The following is a 19618-nucleotide window of genomic DNA, read 5'->3' on the forward strand; positions in this document are numbered from 1 at the left end:
GACAATTTTTTTTTGCCCCCGGGGAACCAATTTACCTGACCATAACTGTGACACTAAAGAGGGAACAGTTCTTTCCTTGTATTGCAGTGACAGAGCCATCAATAATCCTTAATTAATGAGGTTCTGCATCACTTTCACTTCGGCGAGAAACCAATTTTTGAGGGGGCTTTTTGTTAGCGACCTTGAGCAACCTCCTACCGCACTTCAGCCAAACGTTTTAAGCCCCGCGAGAGACGGGAAGCTGTCCGAGGCCTACCTCCTCTTGCCCAGCCTCGTATGTATTAGATCCAGAACACAGTGAGTCAGCAATCCGAAACCACACCGGGCGCAGGAACCGGAGAGGGCGAGGCAGCAGAAAAACGTTGCACATCTCGCGTTTTGTTTAGCTCGCATTGGCCACCTCCGCTTCAAAAACCACCCAGCCTTGTTGCCTGCTTTCCTTCGCCCACCTCTCTTTCTGTAGGCCGCGGAGTAAGAAAGTGCTGAGTAATGCTTACACGCGGGGTTTGCAAAGGGAACTAAACCGCGTTGGGGAGATGAGACCTCCTCCTCCTCCAAACTCACGAGGAGGCAAACGAGACAAAACCACCAGGGGCACAAAGGATAATTGGCTTGCCTCCCCCTCCCCCCTTTAAAAATCATACGACTGACAATGACACTTCCCCTGTCCTTGGGTGTTCTCCTTCCTGAGCGGCAAACCCGCTCCCTTTTGCGCCCCCCCCCTTTCATTCTAGAAGCAGCCTTTTAGCGCAAGGGTCGCGCACGCCCCCACTATTATTGTTGTTGTTGCCGCTCCTCCCCTGCTTGCCTCCCTGGGTGGGGACTTTCCCAGCTCAAGCCCGCCCTCTTTGCAAACGCGCCTATAAGAAGCCCAGGGACGAGCGGCGAAGCAGCAGGCAAAGCAAGCTCGAGGACGGAGAGTGAAAGGAGGCTGCCACGCGGAGCAGTGTTGTCGCGATCAGGTCCGACCTCCCTCTCCCTCCCGCCTTCCTGCGTGAAAGCAATTCTTGCTGCGCCACTAGATCCAGCTGCTGCTGTTGCTGCCGCCGCCATGGCTCCGATGACGGTGAAGGCCTACCTGCTGGGCAAGGAAGAGGTGACTCGCGAGATCCGCCGATTCGCCCTCGACTCGCCTGCCCGCTACCTGCCGATACGGGACAAGATCGCCGATCTTTTCCAGGGGCTGCTTCGCAATTCCGCAGCCGCCACGGGCGCCTTTCAGATGTACTATAAAGGTGAGTGGGGGCGCGGGACACCATTAACAACAGGCCACCGTGGTGTTTTACTTCCAACTCCTGTTTTTTTATTTATTTGTGCGACAGGATCGCTGCAGTAGCCTTCCACGCAGAAAGGAGATTACGACTAAGCGTCGGGAAGACAGTACGTCTTCAGACAGTGTGTCCGTTTCGGACAGTAAGCTGACTTCCACGAGAGGTGGCGGAGTCTCCCTCAATGGAGGTTTTTAAGCAGAGGTTGGATGGCCACCTGTCATCATGGATGCTTTATTTGAGAATCCTGCATCGCAGGGGTTGGGCTAGATGACCCAACTCTATAATTCTATTATTCCATGAAATCCGGCCTAGGAAACTTTCCAGTCACTTGATATCCGGGTCTGGGAAAAGCTTCGCTGTGGTTCAAGGTACCGCAACAAGGCCAGGGAAAAAGGTGTTTACCTTTAAAAGAGGCCTCTACTTTAGTGAATTGATCCTCCCTAAGGCTTTTCATGCTAGATCTGGGAGGCAGGGCTCTGCGTAGCCGTTATTGCTGCCTGTTGGGCTGAAATCAACAGGTCAAGGTTTCCCAGACTGGGTTGTGCAATGGAGAAGCAGTTGGAGGTTTTGTCCAGTGCCTGTGTGCATAAAAAGCAAAGCTAACAATATATTATTTGCTCATTAACCTATCATAGTTGTCACGCCCTTTTGCTATACTTGCTCAAACTAGCGCTTAATCTCTAAATGAAGTAAGATCTGGAGTTGTTAGGAAGCAACACTCCCTAGTCTAGAAGCTTTACTTGCAAATGGAAGCTGTCTCTGATAATGTATCTGAAAAGACACTCTGTACTAGTTCAGAGGCAGTCTTTTCCACACAGTTTACTCCTCCAGTGTTGAGGCCTGAGCACTAAAACTGCTACTAGCTATGTCTCATTAAACCTCAGTGCAGGTAACAACCTCAATTCACCTGTTGAGGTTGGATGGAGAGAGGGAAGACACTTTATAGTGTGTGGCTATTCTTTAAGTGCTCAAACTCTAAATCTGGTTCCAGTTGCTCATTTCTAGTCCCACCATGCAATTAACATATTTCTTTTCTCATACATACAAATAACCAAAAGTGTGTGGGTGAACCAGTTTTTCCCAACTAATCAGTGCATGGGAGGGTGGACACTGATCAAATAGGAAGGTTCCGTGGTTGCATTACTGATAATCATACATAGCATGGTAGTGTGGAATCTTGCTCTGATATGTATCAAGGGACCCATGGCGTGAAACATGTAAACAGATGTATGCTAAGTTATCTTAAATATGCTCTTGAACGATCTGGGCAAAAAGTATGGCACATAGAGGAGTGACATAAGCAGCAGGGTTTCCATTGCGAAAAGGGGACTGCCACTGCAGGAGTGAATACGGTACTAACTATGGGTGTCCAAATTTCTGTTTGGGAACTGTCAATTTGTTTCCTGAGGGTGGTGGGATCCCCTTAGTAAGATATGACATGATAGGATATGGAGCTCATTGGTACTTCTCATAAATTCATTTAAAATAAGTGCTATTGCGTGATGCTGCACAGTGACTTGCAACCCAATTGTAAATGTTTGTTTAAGCATGTTTGTACACTTGGGCAGAGTTACGTCATACTGGGATATTCCTGTAGCAACCAGAATTTCTTCTAGGGAGCTCTGCCAGCCCTGTAAGTCTTGCAAACTTTCCAATAGAAGTGTTTTTTAAACCACTCTTGACTATTGGTATGTAAGAATATAAAGTGTGTGAGAGAACTGCACAGTTTTCAGAGGCTGATGTGTGAGTACACAAGAGTGCAGACAACTGTTGGACTGTTGGTCCATCTGGCTCAGTATTTATTAAACTTACTGGCAGAGGCTCACAAGGATTTCAGACCAAAGGTCTCCTAGCCTTTAGAGCAGCATTTCTGCATGCAAAGCAGATGCTCTGTCATTCCATCAAGTATTACGTCCAGAAGGCAACCTGGTAATGCCTGGGCTTCCCAATTATGAGGAAAGGTAGCAAATTGATTTTGTACCTGCATGCATGTTGCGTGCTGTTTTCAGTCCTGCCTGAAGATCAGAACTGATTGGCAACGCCTTATTTTGTACTACTGACAGTGCATGCTGCTTTTAAGGTCCTCTTGAAAGGAATGCTGATTCCCATTAAAGGAAACATAAATGAAGACTTTTCTCATCTCAAGAATCAGGTGCTAGGAGGTTATTGTCTGTTGCTGCTTTCATTAACAATAAAACCTCCAATAAAACCTGTCCTGATCTGGCATGATAGGAATTGTAGTCCAAAAACAGCTGGAGGCCACCAGGTCTGGGAAGGTTGCTCTTTTTAGTAGCTTTGTATAAATCACTGCCGAAAGCATCGGTGCATCTTTATTAGAGATCAGCTGCTGGAACAGTAATTCAGTTGGTAGCTGAGAACTGCATAGCGTTTTCAGTGGAAGGTTACATTTCTTTCATCAGAGCTGCCTTGCATTACATAGCCTGCAATCTGAAGCTTATTTGCCTTTAGATTTTAATTCAAGTAACTGAATAAAAGCTGTAAATCTGTCTTCTGAAAGCACTACTTTGCTATGTGAAATAAATGTGTAACCAAAGGATACTTTGCCACCCATGCAGATGGTGCCAGGTAACTTTCTTAACAGACTTGCATACAGCCCAACAAGAGGAAGTCAGAGTACATATCGAGTCCAATAGTGTTTTCTGCTGAGTATCTGCTGTCAAAGTGAGTTAACTGTTTTCTTATTTCAGATGAAGATGGAGATATGATTGCTTTTTCCAGTGATGAAGAACTGAAGCTGGCCCTGCCCTGTGTGAAAGATGGGATTTTTCGCATTTATGTTAAAGGTAATCTTGGCCAGTTTAGTATTCTCTCTTAACTGCTTTTGGCAGCTATCTTGTAATATATTCTAGTAGTTATAATTGGTTCAAGGGGGAAAACACCCCTGCATTTCACAGCTTTTACACTACACAACTTAAGACACAGCTTTTAACAAGCTAGTGTTTCATGAGAATGGCTGCTACAGGAAATATCACTTGAGAGTAAGGTGAGAATCTATGAACCCCAGTGACTTAATGGGAATTTAAACTGCATTGGCAAAACCAGTCTTGAAAACTAGAAATTCACACAGAGCCAGTACAAGGGTTTGTTTGTTTGTTGGCCACTGCATTTAAATCCCTTGAAGTAGACTTCCCCCATTTCTCATTCTACCCTTATTCTTTCATTGACCATTGTTCCAAGCTATTTTTGACATGTGTGATTTTGTTTTTCAACTAATACCAATGTATAGTTGGAATGCAGCAGCAGTCTGAGGTGGTAGAGCCCATAAACTAGGCCAATGGGAGATTATGCCTTTCCCATAGAAAGTCTAGTAAAGGAGATTTGTTGAAGAACTGTAACAAGAAGCGTATAGCTGATCCAAAGTTTACATGACCAGGCTTCTTTGTTGTGCTCCAAGAGGCTTGAAATTCCTCCTAACAAAGCTGTTGTGTACCAATGTGGCACAAGCCACGCTGAAAGAAAGCTCAGTTGGACAGAAGTTGGCAGTTTCATGCTAGATTTCTGCAAGAAATGAGACATTGCAAGACACATGGGAAAGGGCGAGTATCCACCAGAATAGCATGCTAAGAGAGGAATGGTGATAGGCTAAGAGATCTAGAATTTGCCTTTTCTAACTTTCCCCAATATTGGAATTAGTGGTTTTAAGGCCTGAAATAAGAATGAGCATTTATTTTCATAACTTATGAGCACCCATATTTAGAACATTCTTAAATATGCAGAATGGGTATATATTGTATAACCCTCTGCTTATCATTGTTCCCTGCCCACTCCTACCTTCAGAGCAGATGTTGAAACCCCCAAAATTGGGAAGGTTAGAGTAGGAAAAGTTATTGGTGGCCCTGATGGAAAACTCAGTCTATTGGGTTTTTTTAAAAAAAGTCTTAGGATATAATAGAGAAGGCATTTTGCAGACTTGGATAGCAGAGACTGCTGGTGAGCAAAATATATCAATATAACAATAATCTCGGGTTACAGTAAGAGCCATGCTGAGAAAAAGACTCAGTGGATACTCTCCTTTGGAAATAGGGGGGGGGGGAAATGTAAGTCATATGTATCTCTGGTAATTGGAACTCATGGATCTCTTGTCTGCTGGTACAAACTGTGCCATGAATAACATATTTGAAGATTTAAAAAAATCAGAGTTGGCTACAGTAGCCTGTGGTGCAACTTGATAGCAAAACAAAGTTACGATCACTCATAACAAACAAATAGTCCTCGATGGGGTGGGTTGTCAACATTTCTGAAAACGATACTTCAGTCACCTTTTGCAGAATGTGACTTTTACATTTATTGTCATCCTCTATATACAAATACTGATTTGACTCTCTTATGTTCATGGTTATCCACACCACAAATACATGGGAGAGAGGTAGTGGCAGACACTAAATGAGAAATTGTTTAGTTTCACTTCTGAGCAAAACAAAGTTGGGAGGTGCAGTGGTGAATAAAGTATGCACGCTTCCATTTCTGTCCTTTTACAACTGTCCAGTTCTGCAGCTCAATGGGTATTGGTTCATTTATCTTGGGCATACTTCAGCAACAGCCTGTTTGTGTCCTTCAGAGAAAAAGGAGCTTAAGCGTGACCACCTGCACCGCCAATCCTGCAGCCAGGAGCGCCCACCAAACATGGTGCATCCCAACGTGATCTGTGATGGTTGTGATGGCCCGGTTGCGGGTGCAAGATTCAAATGCACCGTTTGTCCCGACTATGACCTGTGCAGTACTTGTGAGGGAAAAGGTATCCATAAGGAACACAACATGATCATGTTTCAGAGTCCATTGCTCCATCCATTTGAGGTAAGTAACATGAGGAAAAAGCAGTTGTAAAGATCATCTTGCCTAAGATGAATTCCAACTATTTTCTAAAGCGACAGTTACCCCTAACAGCGTGTTCTTTTACCCTTTAGTGGCTTCCCCGAGGTCGCTGGCTTCGTAAGATGAAACATGGTGTTTCACCTTTTGCGTGGATGCAAGGCTGTGGTCACCCTTGTCCTGCCCGCAAGTGTCAAAACCCTGGCCAGGCACAAGGTAGCACCACTTCTCAGAGCGCTGCTACTGAGCAAGGTATGCGTTTAGCTTTCTGAATGACCATAATGGTAGTTGTAAATGCACAATAGAAAGGCAAACTCTGTCCCAAATTCATTGCTTTCAGGAACTTACTTTTGAATAGATGTGTTCAAGATCTTTAAGAGTGCTACATTGAGTTATAAATCAAATCATAATTAAGAGCTAAAAGGAACTTAAGTTTGTTAATCCTTGTATTTAACTTTACTGACCAACTTTTCTCTTACAAGATCTATTAATAACTTTTTTCCCTTATTAAAAATAGCTTCTAGCAGTCAATCTCAAGATCCCAATGTCACCTTTTTGAAGAATGTTGGAGAAAGTGTTGCTGCATTTCTGGGTCCGCTTGGTAAGCAGTTGCTTTCATCTGGCTATTATTGCCTGCTTTCATCTATGATTTGCCTTCATACTCTGCATGTGGGCTATCAGAAGTATCAAATGGTTTACGTAGCCTTTTTTGGTTTGATCAATTGCATCTCTTACTAGCTGCTTTCTGTCACTATCAAATGGATATGTGTTACAGTACTGTGCCATTACAGTATCTGTCACCTATACAGGACATGTGGGCCTTCTGTTTAGTTGGCTATTTTGCCTTACCCTTTCCTCCCAAATAGTTTTATGTCAAAGTCTTCTAATACTATGGTTAAGCTTTGGCGGGGGGTGGGAGTGGTCGTAGCAATAGTGTTTCATTTGTGTTTGTCTTCTCAAGTACTAATTGCCATTACATAGGAGAAACATAAAGGCAAAAGTGGGCATCTCCTGGGCCTGTGCTCTGATTTTGTAGTTTGTTGAAGGTGACTGTCCTTCAGATGTATGACTGCACTGTGCAAAGGCAGACTATAAATACTTTAAGCTGTTGTAGAGCAATGTAGTCCGAGAAAGTTGGCACTGCAGGTCAGTCAGCAGTAGGTGAATGTTACAGAATAGCTGGCACATTGTCCATCTTCTCTCATATCAACTAGCTATCAGTCTTCACATTCTCCCCAGTGATTGCTCAGTGGGAACATGAAACCTCTGTCCACAATTCCTGGACAAGGTTATTGGAGAGCTACTTTTGTCTGACCTTCAGAATGGCAAACCGTTGCCATTCTAAGGGGAAGGGGGAATCCATCCAAGAAGACTGTATTCAAATCCCTAGAGATGTAGATGTAGACAGAAACAAAGTGATTGCAGATTATCACCAGCTTCCAACTTCTAAATTGTTTTTCTAGGTATTGATGTTGATATTGATGTGGAACATGAGGGACAGAGGAGCAAAGTGTCGCCTAGTACAGAACCTAGTTCTGAGAAGAGAGGTTCCAGTGACCAGACTGGACCAGAAGCAAGTAGCAACAGCAAACCAGCTGCAGATGCAGATACTCTTACAGAACAGCTGCAGGAAATGGCAGTATATTCTCCCGCTACACAGATGGAAGAGGAGAACCTCTTGTCAGAGGTATGAGTATGAAGATTAAACTGTCAGTTCCGAAATGTGCAGTCAGTAGGGTAAAGATGTACATACTGTTCACTGTATGCTTGTCACTAAAATCAGCACTGATGCTTTTTATATTAGGAACTTAAATTGATCTTTCGTTTTCCTATGCAAGAGAGAGTACTAAATTTGTTTAGAGATGGTCATGAGCAGTGGTAAATTTCTAGCCTCTGTACAATAACATACAACAGAAAAATGTATTATTTCCAAACAGACTAAAGCTTAACCCTTACCCCACTTAGGTGGGAGTTAGCCCAACTGAATTCTGAGTATGCATGGTTACATGACAGGGCATTCTTTGTTCGGTTTTTCTGGTGAATGTTTAAAGCCACAGATTAGTAACACCAGCATGTATAGAAGGGGGTAGGTTTTAGATGTGAATCTAGATCTGTAATACACACTGAAGTGTCTAAAATTTTCATGGAAGGTTGTGGTTAGCAATGTTGCATTTGTGTTTTCTTGGGCATCAAATGGCTGTTTAGCAGTCATGGAAAATCCTAGAGAAAGTATTTCTGCATTATTCCTTAATGTGAGGGAGGCAAAGAACTTTAGTGTTGGGGGATTACAAGTTATATATTGCTCACTGGCTATAACTATGTGCTATTGGTAAGTAACTTCATTAGGCACAGGTATTTTAAGGAGTACTTTGTGTTATTCTAAAGCAGACTCTCCGCATTGTGTCTTTGTGCAATCCCAGGAACCAGCTGAATCCAGCAGCAGTTCAGCGGCAGATGAGGACTGGACCCATTTGTCTCCAAAAGAAGTAGACCCTTCAACTGGTGAACTGCAGTCCTTACAAATGCCAGAGAGTAACAACCCAAGCTCTCTGAATCCAGCTGAAGCTCCCACTAACACAGGACCAACAGGACTGCGAGAGGCTGCGCTCTATCCTCACCTTCCACCAGGTAAAAAAAGAGAAGAGAAGGCTATATACAGCTCTGGCATGTTAGGAAATCAAATCCTGTTCGCCTTGGGTACAGACTAATATTACATTTTACTTGCTGAAACCTGCATCCCCTTACCCAAGAGTAAGTGCCACTGAACTCAGTGAGCTTATGTCTGGAGTAGACATGCATTTGAGTCACATCTCTTCTAAAGCTCTTGAGTAGTATTCTTTACAAGACAACTTGGTCACTTGAACTCAAGTATGTAGAAAGTTAGTTAGCTGCATTTCGGTATAAGCTTCCATGACAACATACAACTAAAATACAACAACAACAACAACAACAAAAAAGCCCCAAAACTAGTTTATATGAGCTGCTTAAATTCCCAAGCAAATGTCTTTGCCTGATGCCAGAAAACACAGCCCTGTCTGCAGGTCTAATTTGAAGGAAAGCATGTCATGACGATTGTAAGACTTGAGCAGATATTACTAAAGGAAGTTCTTCAGGAGTCAGGTCTTGAGCTGTTCAGGGCTTTATAACCATCACTTGGGTTGCCAGGATAACTAGAAAGATTGTTACCTAATCAAGGTCAGCCTCAGCTGGTCTTCCTATTGGTAACTTTTCCTGATAAAGCTTGTAAGGGTCCAGTTTTTAGAGAATACAACCTAGGCATAGACAATTGCCCACACCATCTTAAAACAGCCAGCTGTGGATTTGCAGATTGGAGTGGGAATGTAGGCAAGGTGGTACGGACAGCTGGGTCAACTAATCCTATTTCTACTTATTTACAGAAGCAGACCCCCGTCTCATTGAATCCTTGTCCCAGATGTTGTCTATGGGGTTTTCTGATGAAGGAGGCTGGCTCACTCACCTGCTGCATTCCAAGAACTACGACATTGGGGCAGCTCTGGATACCATCCAGTATGCCAAGCAAGCAAAAACTTCCAAATAGCACCTGTGTAACTCAAAATTCTTAAAGCAAATTGTTAAGGCTGCTGCAACTGAGTAGCCTACCTTTTTATATCTTTTGGCCCCTGTAAGGCTCTGTCTTTCCATATTCTAAGTTCATACTATCAATAAAGATTCACATTAATTTTCCCCACTTAACTCAGTAGTGTGTGTAATTTGTGGTAACACTTCATATTGCAGAAGATACTTGGTAGGTGCCAGTACTTAAAACAATGGACGCTATCAGGCACAAGTTCTGATAGCTGGTCTGGTTTTTTTTACCCTCAGGTGGTGAATCAACTGCAAGCCTTGCTTTCACGAAAAGGAATGATTTTGGAAACTTGGCTGAAAGGTGGTTTTGCATTTCACATTACATTTGTGACACTTTCTGTAATCAGTTACTGTACTTGGGACCTTGTATTCCACAGCTGCACAAGCTAAGCAGCAACTCTTGTATCTTTAAAGAGGAAGTTCTCCTAATCACGGTGAACATGTCAAGGACAAATAGCAAAAATCTGCAAGTGGGGTTGCTGAGGCCTTGCACTGACTGGCTGCAGCTTGTCTGCCTGGGTCATGAGAAATGAAGGCAGCTGACAAAAAAGGTCCCAGGGTGTGATGAAGCAGAAAGAGTTTTAAATACATAGGCCTACCATTGGTGTGGCTTAGCCCATGACCTGAGAATTCTGTAACGTTCTATGAGACAAGTTAATCAACAGTGACACTAATTTATTAACTGCAGCAGGCATAGGCAAACTCCAGCCCTCCAGATGTTTGGGACTACAATTCCCATCATCCCTAGCTAACAGGACCAGTGGTCAGGGATGATGGGAATTGTAGTCCCAAACGTCTGGAGGGCCAGAGTTTGCCTATGCCTGAACTACAGTGTACATACAAGTTTCAGCACCACCTTAGCCAGCATTCTTCCTACTACTCCCACTACAGAACCAGATACAAGAAGAAAATTTCCCTTCTTGTATGCAAGAGAAAGCAAAGCTAGCCCTAATTTGGTACTTGGGTGCAGAAAAATGCCTTTTTAGAAATTTCTGCCTATACATTGTATACAATGAATACTGCTTTGCTGGTTTTAAAGTCTCGTCCCAACACCATTTTTCACCACAAATTACAAACAATATCATACAAGCCCTACATGCCAAAAATACTGACAGTATTTGAGTACAATCTCCTTTATTATACAATATAGCTCTGAGACTTAGGTCAGGCTACAATTTATTCTTCTAAGTCATCTCACATAGACTAATAATGATAAAGTGTTGGGAAGGAAAAAAAGCATTTAAATATCATCATCAAAGTCATCTCCTGTAGAAAAGAGGTTTCTATGCAGATTCTTTGAATTTGGGACACCAATAGTATTTACAAAAGGAGCAGATTGCTCTTCAGGAAGTCTATTAAGCAGTTTTTCTTGATGAACATTAGTCAAACGAGGAAAGTGTTTCCCTCTTCCTACAGGTATGTCAGCTATGGGAACATGTTCAATGTTGGAGAACTGTTGCACTCCAGCTAATGGAATGGATGCATGATGCCAATTACAGGGGCTAAAGGTTGCTGGCCTTTCGGCACTTGTCCCTGCAGCAAACGTTTGGACTAGCGTTCCCTGCCTTTCTTGCATCATGGCAGTTTCATAGCCACTATTACAACTCTCACCAGATAAAAGGAATTTCTCCCACTTTGAAAGTCCAGCAGCTCTCGACTCTGAATCTTTATTCTTCCGGCACACCAGATGCTCTTCGACAGCAGGAATCACATTTCCAGATGTATCATCTCCACAGGTTTTTTTAGCAACGGTGGATGAATCTTTTCTGTTCTATAATAAAATGCAGGAGACTGAAATAATCGGAAATGCCAGATTGCAAATAAGTAAAGTTACTCTTTATTTGATGCACGTGTAGCTCTTTTGCTCTGTTGCACACTCTGCTAGACTGCATGGGTTGATCTGTTCTAAGGTTGGTAAGTAAGTGGTCAACCTATCTGCAGGGAAGTAATAGGCACCACAGCTGGTGGTTCTGTTATTAAGACAGAACATTCTCCGCAGATTCAGAAAACAACTGCACAGCTTGCTAAGAAGCCTTGCTGAAGCAGAACCAGCATTGGTTTCTGCAAGGGCAAGTCCAGTTTTACAAACCAATTAAGAGTTCTTTGAGAGGTGATCTGGTAGAGAATAGGAATCAATGGACAGTTCTCTGAATGGGCAGATGTACAAAGCAGAGTCCTTCAAGGATTGGTATTGGGACCTGTGCTTTTTAACTGGTTCATAAAAGTTAGGAGTGAGCACTGAGGTGGCCAAGTTTTCTGATGATATTAAACTGTGAGAACAGGATGCTGGACTTAGGCCACTGGCTGATCCTACAGGCTTTTCATGCATTCTTTAAGTTGATACTCATTGACAATCCAGCTCTTCCATAGCAAGGTTAACATTGCATCCCATATAGATGTACACTACTTACATGGTGGAAAAAAATTAGAGTAGGGCCTCATATAATGGCTGTAATAACCTCTACAGGCCCACTGCATGATAAGTAAAAAGCCAATTCACTGGCAACTAATACTCTAAACTTGATTTGTCGGGTAAAAGAGTTGGTTAGGATATGTATATACGAACACCACCTTGCACTTTCGATGAGACTTTGATTATACTGAAAGTGTTCACTAATGTTAAGCTCCACTCATTTGGTAGGCTGCTTTGAGAAGAGCCATGGTAGGCAGATTTGAGTTCTACCCATTGAAGCAACAAGGCAGGGAATACGACATGAGTGAAACTATTATGACATTTAAAAGAGGGTCCTGTCATACTATAAAAGATTAAGTATTTGATATATTGGAGAAAGAGCGATACCTCAAAACGTAGGACCTCCTTTGCTAATCCAGGAGCTCTCCTTTTTCTAGACCCCTGGGAATCACTGATGTGTAAGCTGGTCTTCTGACACTTCCTAGCAGGTGCAACAAGATTAAAAGTGGTCCAATGAATTCACATAAAGCACCACGGAGAAAAAAAAGCAAGTACCTCTTAGATGAACCCTGTGATTCAGTTATAGCATTCTGGCATGTTCAAACAAGGCACCATTACTTACTGTGTAAAAATAAGAAAATACTACATATCCACCTTAGTGTGTTCTTGGAAGAGTAGCTCTGTTTTTCTGTATGCACCATTATCTCCTCCTCATCTTCCTTCGCTTGCTCTTCACATCTTCCATCAAGATATTTAGTCCAGCGGCTGACCAACTTTACCTTTTCCTCCTACAAAAATTACAGAATGTCTTATCGAGAGTCATAACTCACTATGCATCTCGGACTAAATGCTCTGTTGCTTTAGTGATCTGTTTTAATCATAGCAAGAAACCTGATAATGATTATTTTTATTAATACCACTGCTGCTGCTACTGTCCAGCCATCTCAAGTACCAAGAAAAGCTGAATTTGGTGAATTATGCAAACTCAGATGCATTTATTCTGGTTTTGCTTGACAAGAGCTATGCAGGGCACTAGATGGTTTCTAATTAGTACCCCAGGCTTTAAAGATTTCAATAGGAACTGCCTGTGTTTATTCAAGCCCATCCTCATAACTATTTAAAATGAAAGCACATATGCTCAGAGAGCTTAATTCTGTACCCAATCCATTAGAACTGTGTTCCACACATTTTTCTGTGTTCTGATGATCCATGACCTTTACACAATCCTGCTAATACGCAACTTGCTTCAGTAAAAACAAAGGTTGCCCAATGTCACATGGAGAAATGGGTCCTTACTTAACTAAACAAATGGATAAATTACTGTTATGAACCTTTACACAAAAATAAATCCTGAGAGTATCGGGGGGGGGGAGGTCAGGGTTAGCTAAACTGTCATCTCCTTTCCTCGATTTGTATTTTAAGGGCTTGTGACTAGTTGTCCTTCAATTTTGGCTTTGAAGATACACTTTATTTAATCCAAAGGGGTTTTTACCTGCTTGCCCAAATTCTCTTCCAGTTTAACTCTTGTGTTCTCGCCATCTCTCTTTATTGGTTCTTCTATAGATCTGAAAATAATCAATTCATATGTACTGAAATGTGAGCACAAACTGCAAAGCATCAGGTCTCTCTCTCACCCACATGATCAAGGTGTCTCCCCTGCCAGGTAAGCATAGAGGTAGAGGACATCACACACTATCTGCTGATTTCCCCCTTGTATACAATGCCCTGAGGAAAATTTATATATCCAATTCTTAACTGGCTTCCTGGTCCATCTGCACAGAAAGTGACAGCTGAACTCCTAGCAGATAAACATCTATATATTACACAAGTGGTAACCAAATTTGCGCACTTCCAGCTATGTGAATGCACTCCAATTTTAAAATTTAATGTTGTAAATTTCTTTTTATGTTGTAAATTGCTGCAGGCTACGTTTTACGATATTAGAGGAAAGTTTTCCTTTTATTTTCTGTCATTCACTGTAAAGACCTTTGGCTATATACAATAAAAATTGATTTGACTCTAACCCACATCCACACCTTTTAGAAAATGCAACTATGGTACTTAATAATTGTTAATAATGGAACAAAGGAAATCTGATACAACATGCAATGAAAAATGTTAAGATGGTGTGCATAAATCCCGCTAGCCAAATCAGTACCTTTGGTCTCAACAAAACCTCCATTACTGCAACAAATAAGTTTAGGCAGCTGGTCTAAAGGATTGTTTCAAATTTAAATTGAAGTGTTGTCAACAGTTCCACTCCTTGATCATAGTAATCATAGCATTTTAAGCAGTTATTGAACCTATTCCCACAGAAGCCAAGTTTAATGGACACTGTGTCACCTTTCTGAATTTGGAAGTTTGCTAGTCCAGATTGGAATTAACTAAATGGGAGCAGAAGCATTATTTTAATCACATTAAATCTTTGCACTGCAGTTGACTATTGTAGAATCGCTGAACATTTCTAATTAAAATCCACTGGGTGATAGATGTACTCAGAAGACACCCACTGATATCAATGGGTCTACTCAGAGTATGACTTTGCTCGATACCACCCATTACAGTATATGTAATTTAGAATGAAAATTATAATGCAAATGTATACAGACACAAAACAGGAAATAATCAGTTAATACCATACCTAAGCGTTTCCGTAGGTCCCTGCTCTACCTGTCCTTGTAGCAAATTGAGTTTTTGTACATGGCGCCTGCAATCAGATCCAGAACCCTGACCAAAAGTCTAAAGTGACAAAAGTTTTGTTAATACTTATTTTCACAGTTCTTTAATGTTATATTGGCAAGGAAATAGCATCATAGCTATATCTGAGTGGCCCTAGTTCCAGGGACATTACTTAATAATGGGCACTTCCTGCTTGTAAATCTGACATATATACAACCTTTTGCATTAGCAGACTTGCACTGTACATCTTATCACTCCACACTTTAGCAAAGAATGCAGTATACAGTACTCTTCTTTGTGTACTTTAACCTCCACATAGTTTATATAATCAGAATAATTACTACAACTCCCTTCTTCCAATACATGTTTTATAGTAGCTCTCCTATCTATATATATAAAATGCAAGTGTCTCTGCGTCCAGTCCGTGTGTCTCTGGGTGTGTCTCTGGGTTTCCTGCACTGCCCGGTCCGTCTTGGCTGCGGCTCTCTTACCTCAGCTAACATCCTTGCTCACGGTGGGAGCCTCCGGCTCTAGCCCCGCCGCATGGTGTTGCAGCTTGCCAGCCGGCTGCCACCCTCCTCAGTGGTGCCTCCGTAGCGCCAAGCCCACAGCAGCCGCCGCCGCCTCCGCAGGTCGCTCAGGAGAGGCGGCCATCTTGAGGAGGCTGTGCGAGACGCCACCAACGCTGCTGCTGCTGCCGCTGTTGCTCCCGCCGGCGTGGCCACCCATTGGGGCGGCGAGACACTGCTGGGCAGGCCTCTTTGGCTCGGCCGCCTTGCCGCCTCTCTCCTCCGCCCACACCGCTTCCCCTCAGGCAGGCACGGGCTGAGGGCGGGCTCGCAGACCCTGCTGCTGCTGCCGCCGACGCTGCTGCTGTTGCTCCCGCGGCGGGAACCTGAGGCAAAGCGGGCGGGGCGCGCGAAAACAGACCCCCAAGCTGCGCCCTTGGGCCAGTGAGATGGGGGGGGCGGGTTTGAGGCGGCGGCGAGGGTTGCAGAAGCCCGGCCTGCCTGTCACCTTCCACGGCATTCAAAGCGTCACCTGCAGCGCAAACTCCTGCTTTGCGCAAATGGCACCGAAATGAGTCGCGGGGTGGCCGACAGAGCAAGGAGATACCTGGCGACCTGCACAGCCCGACCCTGCGCTGCCAATCCTGGGTGAGCTCAACTGCCCAAGAAGTGCACACGGAAGGATGGCAGCCTAAGGCTGAGCGGGATAGGGAGGCGCAGCGAGAGCATAGTAACAAACAAAACAATACACACATTTTGTGACAGGAAATAAAAAAAGAGCTCCCTAATGTGGGCTTTTGCATTTTTATTGGGGGTCCTAGCTACCTAAAAGGTAACTCTGCTTCAGGGGAGAAGGTACCATGCCTGTCTTTAAAAAAAACAAAACAACTTTGCCCCCTCCACGTATGTTCTAGCGCCCATTATTTTAACGGGCTGAAACCACTAGTAGTACTATATTTGGATCACCTTTTTTATCATCAACATGATAACGCATTAAAATATCTTCTAGTTGACGAGGTACCAGAAAAATAGAAACACTCCACTGCTTAACCTATTTTTAACACCAGATTATGTGAACAGATTCCTATTGCAAGATAAGGAGATTTTTTTTGAAAAGAGATTAATGTGAGTAACATAGATTTCTAATACTAATACAGCAAAATCCTATTCATGTCCACTCATCAGTAAGCCCCACTGAATCCAATGAGACTTGTTCCCAGTTAAGTGTGCGTAGGATTGCAGTTTGAGAATCTGAGGAAAAAGAATCCACTTACAAAAAAGCCAGTTCATTGATAGCAGGACTTAAATAAAGGAACTGTGAGTACTCACTTTTAGAATTGACTGCTTTTCATCACATACTTTGCAATTCCATTTTTGGCTCTTTTTAATCTAAGACAGAATTGCAGATATAATTCATTAATAACCCGCACAATTCATATTACATGGGTGAAACATTCGACACTGTGCATGTTTCTGTAAATATTCATCAATTTTCAACAAAAGCCAAGTGTGTATTTTAAGGGGCTCAAGAACCGGTTTATGATCAGAATTCTGTACCATCATTTTAATTTTTCACCCTGTCTGAACGATGTCAACAAAGTTAATTGTTATAGACTTGCTTAGCTTGCCTAATTTACTGTATTCTCACTGAGAAGAATGCTTACTTTTCCACCCAGTAAGTACTAAATACCACATTTGTGTGGCAAAATCATGGAATACAGAACACCTGGCCATAATTCAATCATAATTCATAGATTTAATGGCAGAAGGAATCACAACTCTTTAAAGACGAAATTCAACAGTGCCCATTCTACAGACTGGGGCATGTGCAATGCAGGCTAGTTTGCTATAAGCCACATTTTATGCAGCCCAGAGTCCCTCCTATTCTTCCATCCCATCAGCATTTGTTCCCTCCTGCTTGTTTCCTCCTTAATTTTGGCCACAGTTAAAACTGAAGCAAGACTATCTTTATTCTGGAAAAGACATCCAGAATAATACTGTCTCTTTTTGCCCCATCCACTGCTAACATGTAGCCCCAGACAGATTCCGTCCAAGGTAATGTGGCCTTTGACAGAAAAAAGGTTGCCCCACTCATGCTTTGACTAGGGAGCAGGAGCACTGCAGAGTGGCAGTGGCAGAATAAATAGCTGCAGCTGGTTCAAGTCAAAGTACATGGAACGGCAAATTTAAAAAAGGAGCTTCTAGCCTAGTGGTTGCCAAGCTTTCTTCCACGTGGACCAACTGAAAATTGCTGAAAATTGGCAGGCCAATTAATGTTTCTGCCTGTTGCAGCAATTGGTAATGTGCTGTGCTAAATGCTGTATGATTTTTAATTGTATTTTTATTGCTTCTTTTATTTCCTATTTCATGTGTTACTGTATCACCATAGAATTCAAATTATAATACAATAAAATACAATATACAGAAGGAAAATAAATACAATTAAAAATCAATGTGAGTATATAACATGCAATGGATGTGCCATTTCTCATCTTCAAACACAAGTCCAGAGACACCACAGACCACAAAAATCAGGCATGGCCAAACTTGGCCCTCCAGCTGTTTTGGGACTACAATTCCCATCATCCCTGACCACTGGTCCTGTTAGCTAGGGATGATGGGAGTTGTAGTCCTAAAAACACCTGGCGGGCCAAGTTTGGGGATGCCAGACCTAAATGAAGCTCATGGACCACAGGTGGCCTGTTGACCAGTTTGGTAATGCTTGCTGCAGCCAGTGAATGATGCACAATGATTTGATAGTACCCCAATAACACAAGATGCTGATTTTTAGTACTATATTTACTTAACTCATCAATAAAGACCACTGGTCTCTAAGAAAGGGTAACATTCCCTCCCCTCCCCCGCTTGGTATATATTTTGGTCCATTTCAGACAATCAGACCTGTAGCAACAACCTTTGTGTAACTGTAAAGGTAAAGGTAAAGGGACCCCTGACCATTAGGTTCAGTCGCAGATGACTCTGGGGTTGCAGCACTCATCTTGCTTTACTAGCCGAGGGAGCCGCGGTACAGCTTCCGGGTCATGTGGCCACCATCACTAAGCCACTTCTGGCTAACCAGAGCAGCGCATGGAAACACCGTTTACCTTCCCATCGGAGCGGTACCTATTTATCTACTTGCACTTTGACATGCTTTCAAACTGCTAGGTTGGCAGGAGCAGGGACCGAGCAACCAGAGTTCACCCCCTCACGGGGATTCGAACCGCCGACCTTCTGATTGGCAAGCCCTAGGCTCTGTGGTTTAGACAGCGCCACCTGTGTAACTGTAGTTAGTGCTTTTTTTCTGGGGGGATGCAGGGGTACACATACCCCTAAACATTTTGTGAATCTTTGTACTTTTGTCCATTTACTGTATTTATTTTTCCCGATTTGAACTATAAAATGGTATTTTCTTGAGTCAAAATGAGAGCACCCCTAAACATTTTTTTTTGGGGGGGGGGGAAGCACTGACTGTAGTGACGGAAATGCCCAAGTTTGCCCTGAAGGCAAAGCCAGCTTGCAAGATCTCAACTTATGCCTTTTGACCACCTTTCGAATTACTTTTAGCGTCCTGCCCTTGGGGGTCCCTTCCAATTCTACAACTCCACTCCACTGTTCTGTGTGAGCCCGAGAAGGGCAGAGCCTCGGGTTCAAATAGCCCGCGCGCTCTAGCCGGCAGGTCCCGCCCCCCCCCCCCATGGCCTCACCTGCTGGACTTGGAAGACGTTACAGAAGCAGCACCTCAGCACCTGAAACTGCTGAGCCATAAGCAGAAAAGTGGCTCTCAGCGCAGCTTCTTCACTCGAATAGGAGGGGGAAAGGGGGCGAGAGGGACTGGCGCGGAGAATCAAGCGCCTCAACAGCAGCACACTTCCCGTTTAGGCTCCCTTTATGCCCAAACATCTGGCGGGAAATGGCGCGCGACGCGCAGATAGGCTCCTCCTCCCCCATTTCCTACGGCTTTTCATTGGCCAAGCCGCACGCCGGACAGGCGCCTCGTGCATGATCTAATTGGAATGGGCGGGGACGAGGTTCTTCCATTAACGAAGGGCTCCCCTCGAGAGGCAGTTGTTTTGCCCGCGAAGTGAATTTCCTGGTTACCTTTGAATCCTCCGGCGGCGTTTGGGGGTGATAAAAACCAAAACAGCTGTGTGCAGGAGGCAGCGAGAAATCCAGGATTAATTAAGTAGTAATGAAGAGTCGGACACGACTAATCGACTAAAGAAAACTGAGTATTATTATCCCCATTTTACGGGTGTGAGGGACGAGGTTGAGAGATGGGGTGGGTCAGGAGGCTAAGGGTCGCTTATGAC

General features: G+C 43.4%; 2 protein-coding genes across 2 annotated transcripts; one reads left to right on the top strand and one right to left on the bottom strand.

Annotated features, from left to right (window-relative positions):
* The first annotated feature begins 1012 nt into the window (after positions 1-1012).
* On the top strand, positions 1013-9815 carry SQSTM1 (sequestosome 1). Its single transcript, XM_033140269.1, has 8 exons — positions 1013-1235; positions 3980-4075; positions 5851-6086; positions 6197-6353; positions 6619-6702; positions 7565-7788; positions 8522-8729; positions 9500-9815. The coding sequence occupies exons 1-8, from the start codon at positions 1052-1054 to the stop codon at positions 9658-9660; spliced, it is 1350 nt and encodes a 449-aa protein (XP_032996160.1). The 5' UTR covers positions 1013-1051; the 3' UTR covers positions 9661-9815.
* A 1001-nt stretch (positions 9816-10816) lies between these two features.
* On the bottom strand, positions 10817-19219 carry MRNIP (MRN complex interacting protein). The gene is made up of 7 exons (XM_033140270.1): positions 19013-19219; positions 16638-16697; positions 14762-14859; positions 13613-13685; positions 12775-12908; positions 12508-12601; positions 10817-11478 (listed from the first exon to the last, which is right to left on the bottom strand). Exons 1-7 carry the CDS (start codon positions 19070-19072, stop codon positions 10948-10950), a joined length of 1050 nt encoding a protein of 349 aa, XP_032996161.1. The 5' UTR covers positions 19073-19219; the 3' UTR covers positions 10817-10947.
* Between the last annotated feature and the right edge of the window lie 399 nt (positions 19220-19618).

This window comes from Lacerta agilis, chromosome 2, assembly GCF_009819535.1.
Source record: "Lacerta agilis isolate rLacAgi1 chromosome 2, rLacAgi1.pri, whole genome shotgun sequence".
Taxonomy (NCBI): Eukaryota; Metazoa; Chordata; class Lepidosauria; order Squamata; family Lacertidae; genus Lacerta; species Lacerta agilis.